General features: G+C 40.3%; 1 protein-coding gene across 1 annotated transcript in view; it reads left to right on the plus strand.

The window, feature by feature from the left end:
• Positions 1-3,739: 3,739 nt before the first annotated feature.
• Positions 3,740-27,184, plus strand: part of malrd1 (MAM and LDL receptor class A domain containing 1) — a 51,294-nt gene continuing 27,849 nt past the window's right edge. Inside the window, exons 1-18 of the mRNA XM_069159379.1 lie at positions 3,740-3,905; positions 4,664-4,795; positions 4,876-4,964; positions 5,077-5,241; positions 8,180-8,276; positions 11,461-11,592; positions 12,170-12,322; positions 14,366-14,471; positions 15,044-15,411; positions 17,045-17,490; positions 19,811-19,898; positions 20,304-20,483; positions 20,657-20,813; positions 21,976-22,132; positions 22,249-22,359; positions 23,212-23,425; positions 23,533-23,780; positions 25,113-25,401. Of these exons, the coding sequence (XP_069015480.1) occupies positions 3,740-3,905; positions 4,664-4,795; positions 4,876-4,964; positions 5,077-5,241; positions 8,180-8,276; positions 11,461-11,592; positions 12,170-12,322; positions 14,366-14,471; positions 15,044-15,411; positions 17,045-17,490; positions 19,811-19,898; positions 20,304-20,483; positions 20,657-20,813; positions 21,976-22,132; positions 22,249-22,359; positions 23,212-23,425; positions 23,533-23,780; positions 25,113-25,401 (3,298 nt within the window). The remainder of the gene's footprint in view (positions 3,906-4,663; positions 4,796-4,875; positions 4,965-5,076; positions 5,242-8,179; positions 8,277-11,460; positions 11,593-12,169; positions 12,323-14,365; positions 14,472-15,043; positions 15,412-17,044; positions 17,491-19,810; positions 19,899-20,303; positions 20,484-20,656; positions 20,814-21,975; positions 22,133-22,248; positions 22,360-23,211; positions 23,426-23,532; positions 23,781-25,112; positions 25,402-27,184) is intronic.

The following is a 27,184-nucleotide window of genomic DNA, read 5'->3' on the forward strand; positions in this document are numbered from 1 at the left end:
TTTGAGTATTTTGTATCTCTTAAATCCTGAGAGGTGACAGCATGGCGCTTCGACAAGGATTCGGCAAATAGGATGCAAAAGACTCCGCCGTTTTATGCAGTCTGCTTTTTTTTTGGGGGGGGGGGATCGTATTGTTATTTTTAAGCTCATTTGTCAAAACTTTGCTGGCTGCTTTGTTCACAATTGCATGTTACAGAACTACGCAGGATGTTCCTCCTCATACTGCGTTGATTGGAGGTGCTGAGTGAAGTGTCTCCTACAGGGATGCGTGTAAGATTAAACCCCAGCTGTTATGATCACTTCACTCGGCAGTGAATCACTGGATTCAGGTCGGAGGAAAATTAGCGGGTGCTGCACATCACCGCAGCGCGAATAAGATTGTGAGAGCAGATTGGTTGCTTTCAAAATGCAATGCTAATGTTCTTCGCTGTCAATATATTCCAATTAACAAAGTGTCGAAAGGCGGCAGGGTAGGAAAAACTTAATACGAAGATGAATAATCAAACACAACTTTTGGTTTCTTTTTCTTTTTTGTAGAGGAACAGACTGCCTTTAATACCAAAGCCACACAGACTCTTTAATACTTCTGCTGACTAGAAATATGTCTGGGAATGTGAAAACCTCATTGACATTCTCCTACACGTTGATTGTTTTCCTCCTTTTCTGTGTCCTTGCTGTTTGTTCCAGCTCGGCTTTATAAACAAATTGCCGCTCAGTTTTTCTGTATACATTTTGGCTCTCTCTTCAGTACAACCGCTCTGCAGTTTTCTTTTCAAACTTGTGAAATAATGGATTTTATAACCACATTTTTTCCCTTGCAGACCTTTGCCAGTGTTTGATGGTAAACTCCCACTCACCATTAATCAAGTGAAACATCAACAGAGGGGCAGGAGTGTGAGGTCAAAGACAATCAGTCTGCTCACCAGTAGGAACAGGATTTAATCATATCTTTATTTTAATATGTACAAGACTGTGTGTGTGAAACAGATTAGTTTAAATCTTGGTTGCACCGGTCACACCAGCTCCTGGCAGCTTCAGTGATACATTTGTCTGGTTTTAGTCACCTACAGCAGAGCTTTGCTTTGACCTACAGTTATGCCTTTGAAGGCGAACTGTATCTCGAGGGTTGTTAAATGAAGTTGTAAAATCATAACCTGTAAAATGTAAGAGGAAGGAAAGGTCTCAAATTAACAGGTGAGCTGAGGCAAGATTTTTTGGGGGGAAATGTGCCCCCCCCAAAAAATTAAACCTCCATTCACAGTCATGTTAGTGACTTTGGAAAATTACTGAATAAGATAACCAAGAAGTATTATTCAGATATTTATGGTCCCCAGAGGATAAATTCTTCTGGCTTTGATGATTCCCTGAAGGTTTTTCTTGGAACACCACTCGCTTGATAATCTGAGTTTTAGGTGAAAGGTGTCAATGAATTTGACATGACATTTGGTCCTCGCAGTAATTTGCTGTATAAATAAATTGTAATACCTTATAAGTGACTTTTAAGTTGGCAACATCAATCGGCCAATATTTCATCAATTAGATTTTCAGAAGAAAATAATGATTCCCTGGGGTCACTGTCAATATTCTAAGAAACATCAGCTCCCACTAAAGTACCTGCTACTGGGAGCTGTAAACTTGGTCATTTGATAATGATAAACAACAGTTCAATGCTCAAGGGGTTACAAATTTGCAGCTCGCTTTTATCCTCTTAGCAAATGTGCGCATGCTAATACGCTAACTAAGACTGTGAACATTGTCATTATCACCTTTTCATATCCAGCAGCTCTGAATATTATGTGCCTGAAAGAAAATATTTATTTTTAATGGACTCCCGCTTTTTTTTTTAAATGTTTTTTTATTATTGAGCAGTGAAGCTTTTTGCTGCCTTTTGTTTGGGCTCATTGCTGGCAGATATTGACGTTTCCTTTTTGAAATAAACTAATTGTGGTTATGAGTCACCTTGATCGACCACTTTGCCATTCTGTGCTGTTGTTCCTGTAAAATTGGAATGCGACGATTATCTGTTGGTTCTTATCATCCCGACCACAACATCCCTCCCAAAGTATTTCTCCATCGTGTCGCTGTTCTTCAAAGTGCCTTTGGTATCAGAAACGACTAAACGGTACACATTTAAAAACCCTCCATGCTACACGTGGCGCTGTTTCAGCGTCTTGTACGATGTATAGTCTCACTGCCAATAAGGGTCAATCGAGACGTGATCTTTTCCTTGTTCCATTGGTCCCTCGTTCCCCATGGAGCCATCAAGCTCGCCTTTTTTCTCAAGGTTAATTTCATTTGAACTACACCAGCTCTTGTAGCAGCTTGCTGCTTGTCTGCTTTAAAGTCCTGTCTTTATTGATTGCTGTGAAATGACATTATGCCTCACTGTAAAGTGGAGCTGAGCCCCGTTGGAGGCTGTTAATGATCCTCCTACAGCAGTATATATATATATATATATATATATATATATAAAATCCCCCCCCCTCGTCTCTTCTCTCCTTCATGTGTTAAATCTGTCAGCGTGCAATTAAAAAAATAGGTAATTCTTTGCAGGCTTTTCTGTTTCTACCTGTCCAGAAAGACTGATGGATATTTAGTTTTTCAGTTAAATAGTACGAGTAGTGGTTATTAAGGAGCCCTTTTATGCAATAGGATATGAATGTAAACACCTGCATGCAGTAAAAGTATCGTACACACACGCACACACTTATACAAGTGCTTATACGAGGGGCGATGAAAACGTTTTGAGACTGTTACCGTTGTGAACAGACTGTAGCACTGATGTGCATGGAGCAGGAGGAAACTATAATATCTGTGGTCACAAAAACACCTGTAACTTTAAACACAGATGCTGATCAAGCTCCGAACTTGGACTACTCATCGAAGGTTATGGCTTTCCCTGCTCTGTCCACGTCACTGTGCTGGGCTCCTATTGGCCATAACCATTTCTAGCCATTCTAGCACCTTCATAGCCAAAGCAATGAAGGCAAGTAGTTTCTTTTTTTTTTTTTCTTTTTTTTTTTTACTTAACTTTTAAATTAAAATGTATGGATCTTTAACTGAGGTGATGAACGTGAGCATTGCCATTGTGAGGATGTTAGCATGGTTGTGTTAGCAGTGGCATGCTCGCCTTGTTTCCCTTTGATTATTAAGCAAAGAATGGATATAGCTGTTGCTTCTTTAAACCTTTTCAGTGCCAAAACAAATAATAGTTTTTTTTTTTGCCTATATTAAACACATCTACTAAATCCACACACTTTTACTAAATTAAGCTCCCACTGTTTCCAGTCTTCATGCTGAGCTCAGCTGTGCTCATCGTAGCTTCACATTCACCATGCGCGCATGAGTGGTTTTACATTTTTTTCTTCTTTTAACTCTCTTCAGTACTCGTCTATTTGAGATCTAATGTTTGGCTTGAGCCTATTTTATTAACATACAGCCATCAAAATGTCTTGACTTTATAGAATTTTATTACTTCTCTTCCGGAAATGACACGGCTTCATTTTGAACACATGAGCGAGTGAAGTGACCTGATTGAGTAACAGCCATAAAAGCCATTTATTGCCCTTTACAACAGGCTGAGCAGCCTACAGGATCAATCAAAGAGCTGAGTAAACTGTACACAGTGAGGGAAAGCTGTACCACGACTGGAATACTTCCTTACATCCGGACAGCAAACATGCTCAACTTGGAGGTGACAAAAAGGGGATTTAGTTGAAGGGCAAATAATAACTTGGTGATGGCGTTGCTGCTGGGCTCCGTGTGGCTGCTGTCGGCCTTCACTGTGGTATTAAACCCAGTGTCTGTCGGCGCATGTCCAGCCCAGGAGTTCACCTGCACTCAGGGGTTATGTGTGGCTGCGGGCTGCGTGTTTGACTGTGGAGATGGCGGTGATGAAAAAAACTGTAAGTAAAATATTTAAATGTACGATCTAATTATGATTTTTTTTTTTTTAAAAGGAGAATTGAAAAGAAGCAGACTCATTATAGACTGTATTGAAAGCAATTAGGATGAGAGTAAATTAGCAAAGTTACTGCATAATTTACAGGTGGCTGCAGTTCATTGATTCGTTTCAGGAGATTGTAGCTATCATGGGGAGTAAATCGCTGCGCTGAGAGAAAATGGATAAACCGGCATGCAACACATCCAGAATGAGTCATTATAATATTTCATTGAAACCCATCAAGCCTATTTACAGCTGAAATTAAAAGAATGTGCTCGCCTGTCAAAAGGGATAAAACTATGAATATACTATGTAGTAGAAAATAACTTTTTACTTTTGAAGGTACATCTGTTGGCAGCTCTCTATTTTAACAAGCTGTCTGTATTTGGAGCTGATGACTTTGTATCCTCTAATGAGCCTCTCCAGCAACACATAAGTGTCTCTTTTGAAGTTTACAAAAGCCTGAAAGCAAACTGTGCCTCCCTATGCCTTGTTTTTGAAGCTGTACAGTTAATAGCTTGGTCTTTCAAAGATTCAAGAAATCCGGGGTGTAATCTGTTATTGCATCATAGCTGATCGTGTTCACCTTATAAATGCAGTATTAACACCAATGCATTATAACCCACAGGTTATAACCAGTATAGAGACAGATGGGAAATATATATTTCACGGTGAAACATGAAGGAGCAGAAGTGTAAGTGCAACTGTTTTCTGTCGCAGGTTCCACTTATAAGACGTGTGATTTTGAGGAAGGTTTCTGTGACCTGATCCGAAGCTCAGAGACGCTGTCTGAGTGGACCAGAACCACTGAGGCCGCAGGACTCAAACACGACCACAGAAACAACACGTCAGGTTGGAGCAGCTGACTTTTCCACGTGGGAACTGCATATATTGCGAATGTTTTCTTTATATGTTCGTCCTCTCTCCCTCAGCACACTTTCTGTCCCTTTCGCCTGTTGGAGGAAACGGAACCGCGGCCGACCTGAAGAGTCCTGTCTTCATGCCGGGGAAAAGTTGCCAGGTAACAGAACCCTCCGATTGTGTAATGTCAACATAATCTAAGTCAATATAATACGTGTATATATATATATATATTGTCAACTGATGAGTTTTCTTTCATTTTCATCCATCAGATGAGTTTCTACCATTATGTTGTGGCCACACATGGAGATCTTCAGGTACTGGTTCAGACTCATCCTGCGGGTCGGAGCACAGAGGCGTGGAAATACTCCACTCAACGACAGAAGGAAACATGGCTGCCGACAGCGATTCAGTTCTCCAGCAATCACAGTTTTCAGGTCTGTAACATCCAAACTATTTACTAATAGAGTTTTATAGTTCTGTTTGATGTCGTAAGAATGTGACACATACAGGTAGTTTATATGGTTTACGAATGGATCATATTAGTGTTTAGTTTACTTTAAGAAAACAAATATCTTAAAACAGCTTTTATGAATGTTTTTATATTCAGGATTCATCACGATTTCTTATTTGTTAAATGAAACCTGCAGAGAATAATCACCAGACTGCAGTTTCGCGCAACACTATGCAGCTTTTTTAGTCTTTCAGCGTGTTGTTTTGTTTTTTCTGGCCACAGCTTTACTGTTTTGGCTCACTGTTGCTGCTCTCATCAGCAGGCAGCCATTTTAGTGAAAATGCTCTTAAACGTAAACCATATGGCAGACAGACACAGAACGACAATTTTTTTTTTACACAGAAAACAGGAATGACTTAAGGGGCCCCCAAAACTTCCTACCTACCACCTTCTGAACCTGGATCTCACCAAGTTCCCATTAAGCCCCACAGCCAGACCCAGTTTGATCAAACACAGCTTTCTTTACGTGTCCTTAGGAACACAAACAATATTACAATAGAATACACCTTAATTAATAGTGTGCTTCAGCGGTGCAAACAATTTAAGACATTTTTAACAAAAAAGAAACATTGCTGAAACTAGTGGGGACAGATGAACCTAAGGCTTCCAGATCCCCTCAGGGTCTTTGTAATCCAGCCTTGTCAGGACATGGTGGAGACCAAAACAGAGCTAAAAGTAGAACAAATAGCAAACTTAAATGTATAAGGCCATCAGAAACACGACTCTGAATGAATGTCGCTATGTAATGGCTGCGTGTGTAAATAAATAATGCGTGCAATGAAGTGCAGCCTACATCTTAGTTTTATTGTACTGTATGATGATGTGCTTTAAAGGCCGTCATATTTGTTTGTGTTTGCGGTGAATGTTTAGGTACACGATGTCAGATATACAAAGTTCTTTGAAACTAATACAGTCGTCACAGCAGAAACGAGCTGCACTTCAGGAGCCGTTTATGTGCATTGAGAGGGTACTGACCCAACCGGACCCTTCAGAGGCCATCTGGAGTTCAGTGAAACCCGCTGTTTGTGTCCTTCCAATATCCTCAGACAATGTCAGTGTGTCACCTTCTCCTCGTCTCTGCACTCGCCATCTGTCACTGACTACAGCTGGCTCCGTTTCATGACATGGCTGCCCGGTGCCGGGGGTAAACATGGGTCATCTCTCTGCTGACACTCACATTCCCCTCCATTAATCCACTTCCTGTTTCGAAGGCAGTTTAATTAATTGGGTTTTTATTTACCACCATGAGGAATAGGATGATTTCCATTATAGTTTGATTACTAGAAGAGTTTGCACTTTCAGGTTCAGGGTGTGAGGTTCAGACTTGTTTGGTTAGCTTTTGTAAAATTATATATACCTTTGTCTTAAAGCTGGAAACGGAAAATACAATCAATGAAATGATTAAGGAGTATTTTGCTCAGCCGCTTGTACTGACAAAAAACTCGGTGAATAAAAATACTCAAGATTTTCTGAAAGCGAGGGTACATTGTCTGGATCAGATAAACACACCGGTTTGACTGTGAAGTCCTTAATATGCAGTTCTGCACACTCATTGCTAAAGACTATTACTTTCATGACCTCAGTGTCAAGTGTTGAAAGTAAAATACCTGACAAGTAAGAGTAATGGAAATTCTGTATTTTTTTGGCACATTTTCACATCCGCTGTGATAACACAATCCACCATTTGTTTAATGTCATAAGTGACTGAGGCTGTAAAAGTACACTAGTGTAGATAAAGGTGTTTGGTGGACTTTGGTCAGTGCAGCTACGATATTATTCAGACAGCACCCTGACTGAGAAGATTGTATTTTTTTTTTAGCACCTCAGCTCTGGGGATGGCGAACAACCTGAACAACTATTAGATGGATTGTCATGAAAATTGCACACATTAATGTTGCCCAAAGCATGAAACCGAATGACTGTTCATATCGTGAGTTTTCCTGACAAGTTTTCAAGTATCCAGCGAAATATCTAACCACACACTTTTTTAGAATTTGCGTTTGTGTTCTCTTCAGGGTTAATTATTAAAACTTTGACTAAAAGAATATACAAATTTAAATTTTTCCAATGACTACACATCTGCAAAGCTAATGATATTCACATTAGCTTTCAGTTCTGCTTCGGGGTTAGTGCTCATTAGCAAATGTTTGTTAACACAATGAATTTAGATGGTTGACATAGTAAACTTTTTTTTAAGCATTTTCTAAAACTGTGTTAATTATCTGATTATAATTTTTCTCTGACATTTTATGTTTTAAACCCTTGTTTTTTTTCTATTTTTATCTGATGTTATTTTACCCTCTGTGCCGGTGACTCAAGGATGACCTGATTAGAATTTGGTGATCAAAGGTCACTGCGTCCTCACAACACCCAAGAAGTCATTTGTTGATTATCAAAACAATTCACCTAAATATGTAATAGGATGAAATGCTGACGGGATGAGATTTTATATGCAAAAGGTCAAAGGTCAACTTTATACTGTGACCTCAACATGTGTTGTGAAATCCCATTTCTGGCCGTTGGTCAACACAATAACTCGGGAACAGAAGGGGAGATTGTGACTATACATGGATGTAAACTGTAACTTGACTGGTTTGCGACGCCATACAACTGAAGCCAGGTGGTAATCCAGGTCATGGATCGTTTTGTCTGAAGCACTCTGCTGTAGGCTCTTCGTCTAGTTTTCCCAGGAGGGTTAATATTTGTCTTATGCGTGTATACACGATGGGAACATGGTACATGCACAGATAAACTGTATGTCTATGCACCGATGCACCACACACTAAAACAAACTGCTATTGTAAATACAATGTGGTGACTGGGTGGTATCTGTTCTCTTTTTTTCCCTGTGCATCTACCAGGTGGTGGTTCGAGGGGAGCTCTCAGCTGACAGTGGAGCCTCCGAGGTCCTGGCCATCGATGACTTATCCTTCAGTCCTGGCTGCGTGACTGCACCTGGTACTGCTGCCATTAATAACATCACACTACACAGACGGGGCGAGTTCAGACGCCGACATTTTGAAATATCGCCACACATAAACAGAGACCACCACAAACTTGTTTAGAATACTGATGAAGAGGGGCACAGACACTAAAACACCCAGGACAGGATTCATAACACAATAACTGAATCATTAAAATAATGCTTGCTGTACATTTCCTTGTGCTGAATATGGAGCAGTCAGGGCCACAATATATGGGTTTATTTGTGAGTGCCACAGTGTGCTGCCTACAGCTCTGTGATGAATACGAAGCAGCTCAACACCTTGGCGGGGAGCGTTTGATGAAGCACCGTCCACTCCGGCGTTTTGGACAGAATTTGAACCTGTTGCTTTGCTGATATACTGTTTTATACAGCTGCAAGCACAAACTCTAACATCCTCGCACATGCCATTATTCATCCAATGTAGGATGATGTTTCTGCTCCCTGCCCATAAAATGAACAGCAGTTGAACCTTTTTTTTTATTGATCGTCTCGTTCAGACTGCAACCTATGGCCTTCGGCTTTTTTTTTGGGCCTCTTTAGCTTCCTCTGGAGACGGTGGTGATGTCACTGGCTAGATGTCAGATGTTGTTTAACTTTGATATTTTATTTTTTAGAAAGAGCTCTCCGTTTCCTTTTTAGTGAACCACAAAGATTACATTTGTGTCTCCGAGTGAAAGAACTATTTGAGTGATAGCCATAAAATTGGGATCAGGATTAATTGTGGTAACTTTGATGATTCCCTGACTTTTCATCTAGTGCCATCATCATGAGAACTTTTTACTTGTCTAAGACTTTGATTTGATACCTGATACTTCCTTGAGCCTCACTTTTTCTCTGTGTACAGTGCTAATCTGTAAATATACAGCTTTGTAGAGCCGCCAGTGGAGCTGTAGACCCTTTTTGTTTCACTAGATTTCTCAGTGTAAATATTTAATCCTGTTGGTCCCCTGTGGCACACAATGAGCTGCCTCTTTAGATTCCCATCCTTCGCAACGTGAGCAAAATACATTATTTCTGCCTGTTAAGTAACTTTTCTGGCGGCAAACATTTCAGCCAGGGGAGAATAGATTGAGCTATAAGTTAACTGAGTCATTAAATCATTTATTTGTTATTCACAATAAGGAAAAGTTTAGACCCTAATCATGACATGGGTAGAAATGCCATAAGCTGTACAGGAAGCTCCCCTGATGGAGTCTCGACACTGGGGATGGTAGAGCATGAATCTGACGCAGGACTACTGATGAGCTCAGTAAATGGACTCATGGACATTGGTTCTGATGACAGTGATTGGCTCACAGACTGAGCTTATGGCAAAATGTCATTGGCTGATGTGATGAGTTAGAAGCAGGAAAAAAAGAGTAAGAGAGAGAATGAAAATACGCTCATTTTGTGGTTTGTTTTTTTTGTTTCCCCTCAGTTTTTTCATTATCTCGACTTTCATCATCTCTCAAAAGCTCTGAGAATCCCAGTAGCCCCGACCTAGCACCAAGATGCAAATATAGTCAGCAACTAGCGGCACGTAGCAGCTACTTTAACAAGACATATTCTCTTCAGGAGAGGTGGACGATCAGAGCGGAGCCTCATCAAGAGTAAATACTGGACTGATATATGAATAGGCAACCCTTTGTGACATGTTTTCTATGTCAAGGTTGTCAATTTTGTTACAAAGTAGCAAAAAAAAAATCACTTCATCTTGGTTTAAGTTGGGTAAAGAGTGTCAAATAAAGACACAGCGTCAAACCCAAAGAGTTTGATGGACTGTCACCAGGTCTAGTTTAGTATGTCTAAATGGATGAGACAGGTCAGTGTCACCTTGGCACATGGTCCCTTTGCTTCCATCTGTCTTCTGCTGTCAACCGTGTTAAATGCTTCAAACCAGAAAGCTTGATGTCTCTGTAGCCTCGCACATCACATAGCAAAACGTGAAACCTGAAGCTGAGCTACAATGCACAATGCAGAGGTGGTTCGAGCTAAGTCCAAACTGAAGTCACCCTCACTATTTTTTTTTTACAGTGAAAACCCTCATACTGGAAAAGTAACTGATGGGTTTCACAATAAAATACCAATAACACTTAACCACACAGACATGGTTCACTGTAAAATCTCTGCCTCACCAGTACAGCCTGCCCTGTCCTTGGAAATGAAAACATTGCTTTAATATGTAGCTCCCTTCTAAGATTGATAACCATATGCCTTTACAGTTATAGAAGATTCTTTATCTCCCATGTTCTTTATCATTCATCCTAATGAATACATTTGTTGCACTGAATTATGGGTTCACAATATCAATGAATTTTATTCAAGTGCACTATCGCAAATAATGACAATATAACAGTTAAATATTGAATAGGCCTCTCATTAACTGGATGGAGGGAGAAAATAAAACAAAAGGATGTTATTGTAAATTGTATTTGGAGCTGAAGTTTGATGGTTTTACACCATGTTACCATAAATCAAACTCCCGTGTGTCTTTCAGGGAGTTTGCTAATCTGTACATGTTTTGGAAGCCGACCAGCATGCGATTTATTACGGCTATCTTTTATATAGAGATGACACTTTTGTGTTGCTAATTTGATTTCCCAATTATGTTGTAGTAACAAACATAATTGTCGGGTTATGCTACAGTTGTGTCTATTGCTTTTGTCTTTTAAAAGATTTTAAAAGTTGGTTATAAGAAAAATAGAAAAAAAAAAAAATCTATGAGTATCACCCTTTTTAAAGCCATCATGTCATTAGCCAGCCACAAAACATTGAAAAATACGTCTCTAACATGTTTCCAGTTCTCTTCATAAGCAGAATTATATTGAGTTTTTTTTTAACAGATGGGGTCTTGGATGTACTATCGATCAAAATATATGCAGTTCATTCATTACCTCACAGTTGAATCTAATCTTCCATAACACAGCTAATGTACTTACTCCTCTCTGGACGCAGCTGAACTCATCTATATTAATCCAGCATGATCTCCCGGGAGATCTTTTTAATGATAAAAATCACATGACAGGTGTCAGTGATATAAACTGGAACTCCTTGTATGTGGTGAGTCTACATCTGAATTAATAGCTTCTGGGTATCCAAGTGCCTCTTGATGTGAATACTGCAGTTCCATCATCATTTTGATTGTATTAATTTTTTATTTTTTTATTCCTGCGGCAGAGAGCAGTGTTCCCCCTCCTCCCGCCTGCCCTCCCTCGTGGTTTGCCTGTGGTGGTGGGGAGTGTATCGAGGAGAGCAAAGTGTGTGACTTCACCCCACATTGTCCCCATGGAGAGGACGAAGCAAGCTGCCGTAAGAACCTTATGACTAAAAGTAATCCGCACGTTATTTGTATGCTTTGACTGGGAGACGTCTGTGAAGATTGTCAGTCGTCGAGGGTCGTGGTGTTAGGTTGTAGGTTAAAAGCATGGGACTCCCCACCAGTCAGTCCGCAACTAAAGAAACCTTTTTGATGAGAGGTGCAACTTCTTCAAGAATCTCAATCAAATCCTTGGAAATGGTGTTTTTGGATTTGCACTCCCTCTTTCTGTAACTTTAATATTTAAGAGTTGTACAGTTTGGAGTGTTTCTTTTCTCTTTACGTGATACCCTCCTTGTTTACTGACACCTAGTTGAGATTGAAAATTAATTACTGTCGTCTGTAAACAAGCTGACAGTAATCTCACCACGAGGCCCATTAGTAGCTGTTCTGGAGCTTTCGATGAGTGTCACATGGAAAGGTAAACCGTGCTTAGGAAAGTGGAGCGTCCGTGACCAGTGGACAAGCCCTATCTTCTGAGAAAGAACTTCAGATTCTGTTTCCAAGCTCACAAATGAACTTTCAGTCTCACCTTAATTAAAATCATGTCCCGTCTCTCTCCTCATTCAGCCTCTGAGTGTGACTTTGAAGATGGCTCTTGCGGCTGGTACGAACTCACGCTTGGGGACGGCTTTGACTGGGTCAGGGGTTCGTCTGTGGAGGTGCCGCCAGACTACTATGGTCACCCACCACCACCGGACCACTCGACTAACAGCACCGAAGGTAGGGCAAAGAAACACACCCAACATGCACTGTAGCAATGTGGCATTGTGTCATATGCAATCAGTGAAAATAGGCTTTTCAAAAATAACTGAAAAAAAGATACCACTCAGATTAAATTGAGGTTTTGTGGAAGAACATCCCTTGTCTGTGCTTTTTGAGAAATAAGCACTTCATGGAGAAATTCTTTCTCAGCCATCTGAATAATAGAAAGGAAATCGACATATGCTGTACCCACTCTGAATATCAACATCATTCAGTGATATGAACGAGACCGTACAATAATCTCTCTTAGGTTTATGTACCACGACATGTTGCTGTATATCATGCCTCATTACATCATGTTACTTTTTCACCACATCTATTCTCCAGAGCAGACTTAACTCTTCAATGCATGGATTTAACAAGGACTATTGTGCCAGACTGACTCCATGCCGGCGCCATCTGTTGTTTTGTATGTTGTGTGAACACACTGTGAAAAGATGCTCTGTTAGGGTTGGATTTTGGAGAGTGTGCAGACACTAAACTGAAGCTTTGTGAAATGACAAATCCTGCTGCGTACGTCTGTTTGAAGTTTTAGAAAATATGACTGTGACCATTCGAAGACTTATCTATCTGCAGCAATGCGCAGGTGTGTAGTCATGTTCAAAAGAGCTCATTTGGCAGATGGACGCTTCAATGATATCAGCCAAGAAAAGAACTCCCACGGCTGCTCATACCCTGCCGTGGACCAGGTGTCATTTCAACTTTTTTAAATAGTTTTTTATGAGAACCCCCATTCATGAAGCCAAAACGCAAGAACTGTCTCTTGTCTCTCTCGTCTTGTCTTGTCTTGTCCCATGTTGTTTTTTGTCCTGTCCCATGTTGTCCTGTCGTTTTCTTCTTTTGTCTTTTCATGTCTTGTTCCATTTTGTCCCGTCTTTTTCTTGTCTCGCCTTGTCCTGTCTTTTTCTTGTCTTGTCCCTTCTTGTCTTCTCTCATCCTGTCACCTCTTGTCCCGTCCTGTCCCGTCCTGTCCTGTAATTTGGTCAAAATTAAGTAAAGACAGGAATCAAAATTTTTACTTTTAAAATTTAAAATTACTTTTATTTTGCTATTATTATTATTTTTACCCTAAAAAAAATATCACTTTTGACGAACTAACATCTTGATAAATCAGTTATTCCACATTACTACATGAGTGAGTAGTTCCAGGAACGATGAGGAATAAATAGATAGCTTACTCAATTCTTGCTAAGGCTAAATAGCTCAGACGAGCAACAATAACTGTCATCTTAGTTTTTGACTTTAGTTGAATTTACATGACTTGGTGTGATTAGACTCCCTTTAAATCACAAATTTGTTCATTTGAAATTCTATTCTAACGGTTTCAACAAATATTAACACGAGACAAACAACTGGCAAAACAAAGCTAGCGCTACATTTGATCCCTATAACCTATAAACTGTAATTAAAATTAAGTTTATATTTTTAGAGGAAAGACAAAACAAAAAAAAATCAACCTAAACTAGCATAAAATTAAACAACCTTTTTTTTTTTAAAGTGTTGTGCATGACATTTGCCAGCTGAAAACATGAACCCCTTTTTTCTCAGCTTCGTTAATAAAGCGGCGTGTCTTCATAATGTTCGACCACCATGGTTTAATTGATCTGTGTGAACTGAAAGGGCCCTTTTCACATCACTGTTGCACTTAGCTGCTATTTGCACGTTTGCCACCTGGCTGTTGGCAAACAAGACGTGCCTTGACCTCAACAAGAAACCATTGTCGTGGCCACTTCGGTCGACAGGATAAATGTTTTGCGTATCCCTCAATTGCAATGCACAAACATCCCCAGAGAGAGGTAGATAAAAATGACCTGTCTGCCAACAACAACAATGTGGGAAGGCGTTTAGTAAATGAACCTCCGCTGTCTGCTTCACTAACAGCTTCAGCGGTTTTTAGAGGTGTCTCGTTCACTGTCTGGTGGAACAAGTTTGTTTGCAAAAATGAAATAAAGCATGCTCTGAACATGGTTTGAATATTAATTGTCATCTCGCTTGCTGCAGGTCATTTCATGTTTATTCTGAAGAACAGCAGCAGTCTGCATCCCAAAGCTGTTCTCCGAGGACCCTGGTTTCAGCAATCATCCTCCAACTGCACCATGAGCTTCTGGTGAGGATCACACTACCGCCTGCCCTCCTCTACCAAACTTCATTTCTTTTGCAAGTGAAAAAAGTTCCTCAGCATGATTCATTTATTATAACCACAATTATTCCATCTGTAGATCTGCCTACGTAGATCGTTCTTTTCCAGGTGCTGTCTCGCTACATCTGCTGTATGTGTTTCTTGATCTTTCTCTCTTTCCGCCACCCAACATTTCACTTTATTTCACAGCCGCACACAATGAAAAGACACAAATCTGAATCTGTCATGTTTTGACAGTTTTATGGCCCCTGAAAGTTTACGTCAAATGACAGATTATATATTTTTCTTGTGGGTGATTGGAGGAGTTCTCCAGGCAGAACAGGTTTATACGTCAAATTGTTTTTTTCTTCAGAGTGAGCAAGAAGCCTCATGTATTATGTCCAGCACGCTTTATCACAAGAGGAATCAGTGAGGAATCTGTGAGTTACAGAGGGAGGAAATCATTTCAGATGTATAATACCACAGAGTGCATGCTGGCTTTGCTGGAATATTACAATCAGTACAAATTTTAGCATCCATCTTTCTTTTATCCCTTTCAGGCATTATAACTCGGGCATATCAGTGGGGGCTGCCGACATGTACCTTCGAATCAATGGAGTTCCCAACAACACTGTCATATGGAGAACGTTGTACAACCAAGGAACCCGCTGGCACCAGGTGACCGTGCAGCTGGGACGCATCACCCGGCCCTTCCAGATCGCTCTGGCTAAAATCAGCCTCGGCGTGTTCGACGGCGTCTCCGCTCTGGATGACGTTACCTTCAAGAACTGTTCGATGCCCTCAGCGGTGGCAGAGTGCCCCCGGCACACACATTTCCATTGCGTGCACACGAAGGCCTGTGTGGCGCATCTGCTGCTCTGTGACCTTGTGGACGACTGTGGGGATGGATCTGATGAGAAGGGATGTTGTGAGTGTCGCTTAATGTTCGGTAGTGAAAGCAGGACTCGGATCCTTTAAGTCAGGGGTGTCAAACATACAGCCCGCGGGCCGGATCCGGCCCACCAGGGGGTCCAGCTCGGCCCGCCGGATGACTTTGCGAAGTGTGAAAATTACAGAAAGACATAAATTGCATTTCTATGAGAATATGGAGGTTTATGAGTACAAACGTTTTGTTATTTTTTTTTTAATCGATCCAGTAATTGCTTCAAAAACAGCGTAAATGCGACGTCTGCTCCGGAGGAAGAAGCGCTCGGTGCCACAGGCAGCAGCGCTCGCTGCTCGCTTTGTGACGCGTTTGACGTCAAACGTGTCACAAAGCGAGGGAATCTGCAGAGGAGAGCCGGGGCAGATAAACAGTGGGCTGATGTCTGAGTTTTTGGTCTTTATGTTTCTAGTTTATTGTAGAAAGACCTTAAAACAGGGTTTATCATCCAAAAACCTTCACCAATGATTTAAACAAAGAGAAATATTGTCGTTATGTATGTGTGATTGGCTATGATTTTACTGGTCTGGACCACTTGAGATCAAAGTGGGCAGTATGTGGCCCCTTAACTAAAATGAGTTTGACACCCCTGCTTTAAGTAAAGATGCTAGTACAAGAATAAAATTATCTGCGAAATATACTCTCAGAGGATCCAAAGTGAAAGTGCTCATATATCACATATTACAGTTTATTATCGTAGTACGGAGTCAAAATTGTGTATGTAGCATTTCCTGTTATAGCTGGTTGAGATATTGCAATTTCTTTTTTTACTTCATTACATTTTACAACCTAGGGTGCAGGCCTCCTCCACTTCAAAGATAAGTCAAATCTGAGGGGTTGTGAAATGATTAATGGGGCTAGGAAAGATGAAAACAAGAGTTCTGCCACACAATTTTTTATTCGTTTTTCAGACTTCTTTTGTAAAGTATTCATTGGTGGAGATAGTAGTCAGATCCTTTCATAAAAAGGGTCTCCAATGATTTGACACGAGGTTTGATTGCAGGTCTTGAGTAGTAGTAGTATTACTACAAATGTGAAAGAAAAAAAAAAAAGTTGTATAAAGCCCTTTGCAGTTCCACACGGAGCTGCGTGAAATACTATAAATTGCCTCAAGTGTTGTCATGTGACTTAATGTCAGCTGGGACTGAAAACTACAAGTTTGGAAAGGAAAGAGTCTGATCTGGGGGTGTGGAGTGAGTTTAACACTCCTCTGTAGCACCCTCCAATTCTTTGCTGGAGGCTACAAGGTGCTGCTACCTTATCGCAACAGAATCTTAAAGCCACCTGTTGGTGGTGGAGTTGCATCATGGGTAATATATGACACCAGCAGATGACAAGGAGATAGAGTGAAATTAAAGACGTAACTTCTTTGGTTCGTCTGCATTGATTTTGATCAATTATTTGAATTTTAATCTGGAATGTAACTTGTCATTATAGTCGTCAAATAACTGTAGAGTAGACTGTAGGAAAAAGTTTAGGAAACGTACATTGCAATTCTTTTTCAGCATGTTACTGAGTTGTGTCTATTTCTGAGCTATAATTGTCACTGTAACTCAATCAGGTGTAGCTTCATGTTGTTTTCTGGCTCCATTGAAACTCCATGTGTCATGTCTCACAGCTCCAGAGCTGCAGTGTAACTTTGAACACGGGCTGTGCAGCTGGAAACAGGAACATAGTGGAGGAGATGTGTTTGACTGGACCCGCATCCAAGGCCCGACCCCTACCTTTGATACGGGCCCCTGGAAAGACCACACATTGGGCTCCAGCTACGGCCACTACCTCTACATCGAGTCCTCCGTCCCTCAGGTGTTCAGGGACACGGCTGTGCTGCTGAGCCGAGTCTTCCAACCCACCACCCAGCATGGCAAGGACCCGTCCACGTCCCGCCATCGCTGTGTCTTCCGCTTCCATTACCACATGTTCGGGTCTCATGTGTTCTGCCTGGCAGTGTACCTGAGGATCACTGCGACCGGCCGGGGTCAAATGCTGTGGGTACGATATGGAGACCAAGGAAACCTCTGGCACAGGAAGACTCTCTACCTCAGCAGTGCTCGGCCTTTCCAGGTAACAAAAAGGATATAATCCTCCAGAAACTGATGCAATGGAAAGAAATATTTTTGTTTTATTAAAAACAAAAATACGAAAAGCTTTATTAGAAAAAGGGCAGAGTGCGTACATAAACCTCCACATTAGTAACCTGGTTTTGAGTCATATCCTGGGATATTACATTTACATAGACAATACCATCATATCCTAGTTTACATATGCAGGTTTTTGATCAGGTGCACTAGTGCACGTCTGATTGCAGAGCTTATGGAGGTTTCTAATTTTTCTTCTGATTTTTACATGTGCAAAAATTATTCCAGTGTCCATTTAGTGTGAATTCAAAAACTCTTTAAAAGAGGCATACAGGCTATTTTGAACTACATAAATAGCAGCAGAATAGCAGCAAATGTATTGATAATACAGAGTTGCTCTTTCCAGAGAATTATGTAACATATAAATGACTTATGTAGATTGTTATTGTTGAACTTTTAACATTTAACAACATTTTAATGGAATAGTTTATTAAATGGTAGCTGGTTTTAATGTAATTATATATTGCCAAGTAGTCTGAGATAAAGCATAATATTTTCCCAGATAATGAGATTTCTTTTGTTAAAAAAGGTTCAAAAGAAAATAAGGACATGAGCTCCAGGTAAACAGTTCCTCAGCAGACAACTAGGAATCGCTACTGAAGCACAGAGTCTGTATTTAAGAGTGTGCTCCAGCATTGCATGATGAAGATCTATTTAATAGCTTCAACATCGATCCCTCCAGATGGATTTTCTGTTGTCATCACTCATGAGTGAGTTTAACTTGACAGGCCGTTAAAGACTTTTCTTCCACTGTGGCATTGAAAACAGGAGCTCTGTTTGTCAAATTAATTGACTGCAGAAAGGGGAAAAGAGGGGGGGAAAAGACACTGATGAATGAAATCTAGACTAAGAGTGATCCATTCGCTTGCACAGTGGGCATACAGCCATGAAATGACAAAATCTCATGATCAAACATCAAGATAGTCATTTGTACCAACACCCCCCCCCTTTGAATTAGCATTTAAATTAATGTGACAACAATTATTACACATACATCCTTTATGTAAAAACAACACTTATTCAGCTTAGAACAACTGCAGAACTTCAAAAACCATGCAACAATCTGATGGGTTAAATTACAGATCAGCATTACAGTTACCTAACGTGTTTCCACGACAAGCTGTTAGCATAGGCAAGCAAATGGAAATGGCCTACTATCGGAAAAAAATATTTCAAAATGTGTTCGCAAAATACAAGTGCTTGAATTATGGTAAAAACCCTAAACACTCACATGCTGCCTCTTACAGATAGTGCTTCAAATAATAATTAGCAAGCTTGTTTTTTTGGGGGCACGTTTTGCAATGCACATGTGCACTAGCCTGATTACCACAATAACAACCAGTAGAAAACATTTCTTCTTCTCAAGCTGTTTTTTTTATTTGAAACCTAAGATGAGACTTTCTACGTTCAATGTTTCCACATTTTATTTCACTCCTTGTAAGCGACAGGAATGGTGGCATCTGATGCAATAATCTTTTATCATTTGAGACATATACGACTGACAAGAGTTCCTAGTAACTTGCAATCAGAAAAAAACTTTCGCAGTAATACAGAAAAAAAACCCCCCACCTCATAGAGATACCTTAGAATTTGGCCACCATTTTGATTTTCTTTGTTTTAAATGGCAAAAAATAGCTGTCTAATTGTAATTAACAACTTTCATTAATATGGCTACTTACCATTGTGTTAGTCTAAAGGTCTATTGAGTACATGGTATCCTGGTTATCATTGACCTTTCAAGTATTTACTTTAAATATGTTTTACCATATAAAAAGTTTCTTTTGATAGGCTACTAAAGTGCCAACTTACAGCAGTGAAATGAAAGTAAATTTATTAGATTCAACAGTTTGGAAGAAAAGAGTCTTTTGCCGAGTAGTGTTATTTTAAAACCTGTAGAAACGACGGTAAAGACCTGTCTGTAGAGTATTTCTACATCTTCAACCGCTGCGTCTCACTAACTTCTAACTGAGCCAACAGATAAAGAAATCGTTAGCATGCGAACACATGATCAATTTTAGATTGAAAACAAATCAGAAGTTTACTTACAACCAATTTACTGACCATCAAAGTCTTAACTTAACTTGGAAACAGTTAATTGATTTAGTAAATAACTACGAAGAACTTACACACAAACTTGGAAATATTTGATGGATTTCCTAAATAAATTATGTCGTTGGTGCACCTAAATCTCAGATTTCTGTCTGCTCAATATGTTGTGTCTTCATTCTTACTTTTCCTGTTGCTAGATTTTAATTGAAGGTACAGTTGGAGATGATTTTAATGGAGATATTGCCATTGATGACCTTTCCTTTCTGGACTGTGACCCATATGAAGGTAAATGTATAAACCCATCATGAACGTTTTAGTGCAATGATGTTCTTACTATTAAATGTTGTTGTTGTTGTTGTTTTAATGCATTATGTTTTCCGGTTGTCCGTCTGTCCTTCTTGTTCTCGTGAATGGGATCTCTATAATGCCCGAAGGGAATTTCTTCAAACTTGGCAAAAACATTCCATTGATACAAACTGATTAGATTTTGGGGGGCAAAGGTCAAGGTAACTGTGAGCCCAATTTGTTGGGGGGGGGGGGGGGGGGGGGGGGGGGGGGGGTCAAAGTCGCTGTGAGTTCAGAGTCTATATGGGTTTGGACAGATATTCATGTAAACTACAACTTGAGTGGTTAGCAGAGGCGTATGACCGCTCTAGTTAACTCTAGTTTTACCACTGTGTCTTGTTCTAGGAGAGCTTCCCAAAGCGAACACCACAACACCTGCAGTGACCACTCCAGCGCCCACAGTTCAGCCCCACAGCTGCCCTGAAGGAGAGTTTGTGTGTGGGACACATGGGGAGTGTGTTCCCCTGAGTCAAGTGTGCAACTTCAAGCATGATTGTTCTGATGGATCAGATGAAATGAACTGCGGTAAAACACTTTAATAAGGCTTTTATTATGGCAAAAAAATATTTTTTCCATTTTTTTTTTTTTTTTTTTTTTTTTTTTTGGTGGCGCTTCTCATTCATCTTCCTCACATTTTTCCTGTGTTTCTTCTCTCTTTCCCCTCCCTTCCTTGTTTATTGGCCTTCGTCTTCCTCCAGTGAAGGAAACGTGTGATTTTGAAGGCGGTGACACTTGTGGTTGGAAGATTGTCAGCCCCTCTTCGGCCCCAATTCACACATTTCTCTGGTCGCCTGACCAGGGGGAGAGCATTCATGATGGAGAGCAGTACCACCGTCCTATTAATGACCATACCCTGTAAGCACCAACAAGTTTATGTATAACGGTAATATATTTAGACCTCAAACAAATTGCCAATTTACTGATTGGCTGATTGAGCAACAATTTGGAATATTCTCCGATTCCAGCATCTAAAATTACGAGGAATAAATTCTAGTAACTTTGATATTTTTATATTTTATTCCAATTTTATTATGCCCTTTTGAGCTGTGGAATTAAATGATTACCAGACAAAAATATTTAGCTCAAAATGGATCATTTATGTTCTAAATATCTTTGCTACCTCAGCTGATAATAAGTATAATAACAAATTTCTTTCAGTCCTTAAAGATAAATGCTCTAATGAGATTTTCCTCTCCTCTAACTGTGGGCATATGGCCAATCCATAGTAGATAGACAGTGACTTGAGTGTCCTTTTATGTTAACTACCTAACCTAACCTACTTTATGTCTGATTTACTGAGTGGGTGGTGAGAGCAGACAATGGCAGTACACTTTGACCACTACATTTTGGCAATTTCTTCCCTCAGACTGAATTGCAGGTACTTATCTTCTTTCATAACCTGTCTGACAGTCTTCCTCGTACCTACAGCAGCCATGACTGGCTCTGATTCAATAAGAAATGAAAGAAATTGAGCGAACCTTATTTAACCCAAGTGGAGCCGCACCTCTTCTTAAAATCAAATAAAGTGAAACAGTGCAAGCTGGAGCAGATAATAAGCCCAATCCTGACGACACAGATGACAGAGGAAAGCATTAATTTTTGTTCAATCTACATATTATGTTGTTGTTAACAGGCACCTATTTGGAACTATTGATTAATTATGTACAGTTTTTTTTTTTTTATAGGTGTACAAATATCTTACAATTTGATAACATTTGGAAATCTAAGGTCATTTTTATTTACAAGATATACAAATTAATCAGTTAGAAAAACAAAAAAACAACTCCAATCTTTGCACAGTATTAATGTACAGTTATGTATTATAAGTAGAAAAAGGTTGCACACCACTAAGGCAATCAGCGCCAAGAGGCTTCACTAAGAGCCTAAATAATGTTCAGAAAAAAAAAGGTCTTATCATATATAAAAGTCAGTCAAGCTATTGGCATAATTACACAAACTCTCACATTTATTCAGCCGAATCGGAGATATTATTCTGTAATTTTAATGTTTCCCTCAGCAACAGCCCAGAGGGTTGGTACATGTATGCAGACAGTTCAAATGGCAACTACGGTCAAACCATTGACCTCCAGACACCTGTCATCTCCTCCACTGGGCCACACTGCACCCTGATCTTCTGGTACCACATGAGCGGATTCACCGTGGGATCCCTACAGGTAAGAAGTCGGAGAATACGACTCATTTTGGCATACGTGGTCTTTCCCATCAGAAAATGTGTATTGTTTTGTCTCCGAAATATTCGTATATGTGTTGTTTTTCATAATATCCTCAGGTGCTGCTGAAGCACGGTAATGTCACTCTTGAGGCTTGGTCTCAGACTGGTAACCAAGGCAACAAATGGAGACGAGGAGAAGTGTATTTGGGGTTAGCAAGCAACTTTCAGGTCTGTAATTTTCAACATCTACATTTTTTTAAATATCTTTTTATATATATTAAATATAATGAAATGTGATCTGTACATTTTCTATAATCAATAATACTACAAATATAAACATTTTCATCTATTAAAATGCTTAATTCTCTTGTCTAATTTGACTTGTTATATTTTTGGCCTTTATATTTTACAGTAAAGAGCCCCTTTGACATGATGTATATTCCACTGTGGTTGTTCTCTCCCATAATGACACACGTGTGCTTCTGATTAATTACATTCAGTTTGAACTGAAGGACAGCCTCTTACATTACTGCACATCAGTGTTACTGGGCTCATTCCAGTTACAGCAGGCTAAACGAGACATGCTTACCTGACGATCGATGATGAACTGACTGATTCTAATACACTCTAATGTGTCTTGAGATGTCAGTGTGACAGTCAGATGGCTGATGGGTGCTTTTCTTGGTGTCTGTCTGCTCTGTTGGCTTGACTGCACGTCGTCCCTTCGACCAAATACCACGGCCTTTGCACATTTTCTGATACGCATTAACCTTTGTCAGAGCAGAGTATCAGATCAGTGCTGATGGTACAACGAGAAGATGAAGGATCTCTTCACGCTAAACCTCCAAGAGGCCTCATTGAGACTAGAAATGCCCTTTTCCTCTTCTCGCAGAGCTCTTCATCTACCCACTGCCCCAAGACACTACATAACAGGTCTCATTAGGACAGTAGCTTTTGGATCTTTTGTTTCAGTGGCTTGTCTGTTAATATTAAGCATCAACCCTGGTGTATAAAAATGGCTGTTGGATTATATGACAGTAAGGACAGACAGTTGATCCGAGGTTTGTTGTCCTTTGCCAGGTGGTTTTCAGGGCAAAGCAAGGGATCAGCTACATGGGTGATGTGGTAATAGATGATGTCAGCTTCCTGGATTGCTCCCCTCCTTTTCCTTCAGACTGGCCATGTACACCTGAGGAGTACACCTGTGCAAACGGCCACTGCATCCCTCAGGACAACCTGTGCGACTTCATCAACCACTGCGGGGACGACTCCGACGAGGATCACTACATCTGCAGTGAGGCCTCTTTTAATGTCTGACTGATGAGTCCTGGCGAAAGATGAATTTCCAGATAATTGGATAGCCTGGATTGATTTCTTTCTTTTTTTATTGCCATCTTTCAGAGGGCTTTAGCGGACGATGCAATTTTGAGTTTGACCTCTGTTCCTGGCTCCAGTGCCGAGAGGATGACTTTGATTGGCTGATCAAAGCAGGCAGCACTCGGACGGTTGGAATTGGGCCATCAAGTGACCACACCCTGAGAGACCCCTCCGGACACTTCCTGTACCTGGAGAGCTCCTTCCCTCAGGCAGCCGGTGACACTGCCCGTGTAACAGGACCCTTACTGAGCAGCAGGAGCTCTCAGTGCAAGGTGAGGTCGAGGTCAGAGGGCAGGAGGCAGGGGTCAGGGGTCAGGCAGGTTATGAATTACTCATTAGGGAGCAAATGTTTGATCAAACCAGTGAGACCCAGGGTAAATTAATGTCAAAGATGAAGTACTGTTTAACTATTTGACAGGGCTACATACAAAACTCAAGGTTCGACTTACTTAATTCAACAAACTAGTAAGGAAAGTTATTGATAACAGCATTTTGAATGAGGTCAGTTTTGTTTACTGACTTTTTATTCTAACAAGAAAGTTACCTGGAAACAAAGGTCTCTTTTACATGAGGTTCTATACACAGGATGTAACTTGAAATAAATAAGTACTACCTAATAAATCAAGAACGAGCACATGTGTATTTCTCAAAATGTCAAATTATTCCTAATAGCTTTCAGTGTTCAGTCTTAAGAAATTTATTTGAAAAACATCACCTTGTACTTTCAGCTGAAAATGTGATGTAACTAAACGAGCAATTAGAAATTAGGTGTCTGTGCTTGTGCACTTGGTTTTGTGTCTGTGTCTGTGTGTGTGTGTGTGTGGGTGTGGGTGTGGGTGCGTGTGCGCGTGCGTGCGTGCGTGCGTGTCCTCCTGGCCGTCAGCCTAATGCTCCACTGGGAATAATTTTTTTTGACTGACTGCCCAGTTTGCTCTGTGTGTCGTGTCTGTCTTAGCCCACTCCTGACCTGTCAATCAATCACGCATTCGGCAAAAAGGCACCAATTAAACTGCAGGGAGGGCTGTGCAGGAGGAAATGAGAAGGACGGGCGCTCGGTCTCCTGAGAGAGAGGGAGTAGATGTGCTGCTGCAGCTCATGAACATGCTTCACGAGAGAAAGCCTATAAAACATACTCAGTGCTGTGCGGTGGAGAAACACAATTTCTCTGCCTTAATAAAAACGTAGACGAAAGGGGAGAGTGCATTGATCTCATGACTGAAACTTTTTGTTTCTTTCTATATTCTGGCATGAGTAATGGCGCTTCAGGATAAAGGAAAACGGAAAAAAAGATAATGAAAAAGAAAGTGGCATCAATATGCAAAGAAAGACTGAATCTTTCTCAGCAGATCCAAAACACATGGTTTAGAAATTTGAATTGAATTATTGAATTACTCTTTCATTATTGTTCATGCAAGTAGTTCGTAACAATATGTGTCTGGCACTCAGAATTTTCCAGGGATTTCATTTTAGTACAGAATTTTACTTCAGCAATGCAGCTACAAAATTAGAGTTAATAGTAAATGTAGTAAGATGATCGTGTTTAATATTTCTGCACTCTGTATGTGAGAGTTTTGAAACCTTTTTCCTTTTCCTGCTTTGCCCAGATGCGTTTCTACGTTCACATGTCTGGAGACGGTATCGGGACCCTCAGCGTGTTCAGCAAAAGCGAAGGACATCTTCATCTCCTGCTGAACCTGACGGGAGATCAGGGCAACTACTGGCAGATGAGGGAGATCCCGCTCAGCCCCTCCGCAGACTTCCAGGTCATGTTCGAGGGGAAGGTGGGCCGAAGTCCAAAGGGTGACATCTGCCTGGATGACATCACCTTCTCTCCGGGGTGTCTTCTCGCTTCCTCAGCTAGACCAACGGACAACACTCCTACACCTCCTGCAGGTACACAGTGTGATTATGTTGAATTTTTCTTATGTAGATGTTGGTCTTTCAGTTTTTCATTGATTACCATTTTTGTGGAAATGTGTTGATTTGTCCCCTGCTTTAGTTTGTTGAAATACCTGCACAATGACATTTACATTATACCATCTTACCAATAACATTCAGCTCAAAGCACCACAGAGCTGTCTGTAGACTTACTCTGCTTATAAAACGGCCTTTATTCAACTTACTTGTTCCGCTTATTCATCAAAGGAGAAGAGTCAAAAGAATCTTATTTGGACTCACTTACAAAGTTTTCTTCCATGTTTTTCCCCTTGACACTGTTTTTCTTAACTTTGAAGAGAACTTGTACTGCTCATAGACCTCCTTCACAGCTGACATTTTGACACATGGCAGGAAAAGCACAGGTGTTTTAACAATAGCTGCATTCCACTTAGTGCAGACCCTGCTTTAGTGCCTGCTGATTTACTGTCCTCATAAATTCCAACAGTGACAAGTCAACATGTCTGTTGTGACGAATGTGTATTGTTAATGTGGGGCCATAAAGTCCAGTGATACTCTGGCTGTGTGCACTGTTACTAGATAAAGGCGGCTTTGACAGCTTCAGTACAGTATAAACTCAAGTGTTGAATTTCACAGCAGCGAGTTCAGTAAGACAAAGATTCAAGAAGGCACTGTCCTTGCCAAACAAGAATTACAGTAAAAAGCCTGGCTTGTTCACGCTGGTGCTGTAATGAAATGCCTGTATATTGCTGTAAAAGACTGGATGTTCAGATGAAGACCAAGGTGTGTAGTTCAAACATATTGGTTTTTATTTTTACATCTCTAAGACCTGGCCATTTAACAATGGCTTTTTAATTCCATTGAGGCAGAGAGAGTGCTGAGATTGTAGTCATTTTCTTATTTTCAGTAAATAGCTGTACAACTCTCCCTTTAGGACTGTTTTCTTAAATGAGAATTTTATCATAACGCTTAAAAATGACTAAACGTAGCTGCAGAGCCCCGGGTGCCAAATAACCTTTTTTTTTTTTCTTTTTTTTTTTCAGGTTTAGGGAAGAAATTACACTGCTAAGATGTAGATAATTGCAGTTTGATCACTTTCACCGTGATAGTTTGCTCATATGCGCAATCAGAGAATTAATGGCTGCTGGGATAGTGAAGCATTTAGAGGATGAAAATTGGCAGTTTCAGGAATTGATGTGGTATTTAGAATGAAAATGAAACCAAAGCTCAAATAATCGAGAGGGCATGGCATCAGATAAGCATCAGATCTCCTGAAATCTGAGGTCATGTGTCTCCTATGAGCGTTTTCTCTGAGTGAAATCGGACTAATACAACAGACTGTTTAATATTTGGGTATTTAAACCTTCAAAAAAAGAAAAAAAAAAAAATCACTTTTCAAAAAGGACACATTCTTCATTACATACTCTGAACACTGAATTACGTTTTCCAACCCATCTCAACAAGAGTTATGTTTACATCTGCAGGAAAGGTACAAAAAAAAAAAAGCCTGTTTTCTTTTGACATGAAGTGAAAATTATGAAGAATCTTCTGTCACCTGCTGAAGGAAAATGCTCTGAAACATTTTCTTGACACATACTGTCTAAGTGTTGACTAAAGGGAGCTCGTTATTGTCTGTATTTCGGCCTTGGGAGCTTTTCAGCTATTAGAAGTTCATCTCTACATCCCTTACATTTTTTTTTGTGAGGAAACCCTTTAAAAGACAGAGAGAAAACAACCAGAGCTGATTTATTGCCATTGTCACTGCGGCTATAATTGGCCC

The sequence above is a fragment of the Embiotoca jacksoni genome, unplaced genomic scaffold (assembly GCF_022577435.1).
Source record: "Embiotoca jacksoni isolate LCO1_2020_lvr unplaced genomic scaffold, fEmbJac1.0.p SCAF_25, whole genome shotgun sequence".
Classification (NCBI taxonomy): Eukaryota; Metazoa; Chordata; class Actinopteri; family Embiotocidae; genus Embiotoca; species Embiotoca jacksoni.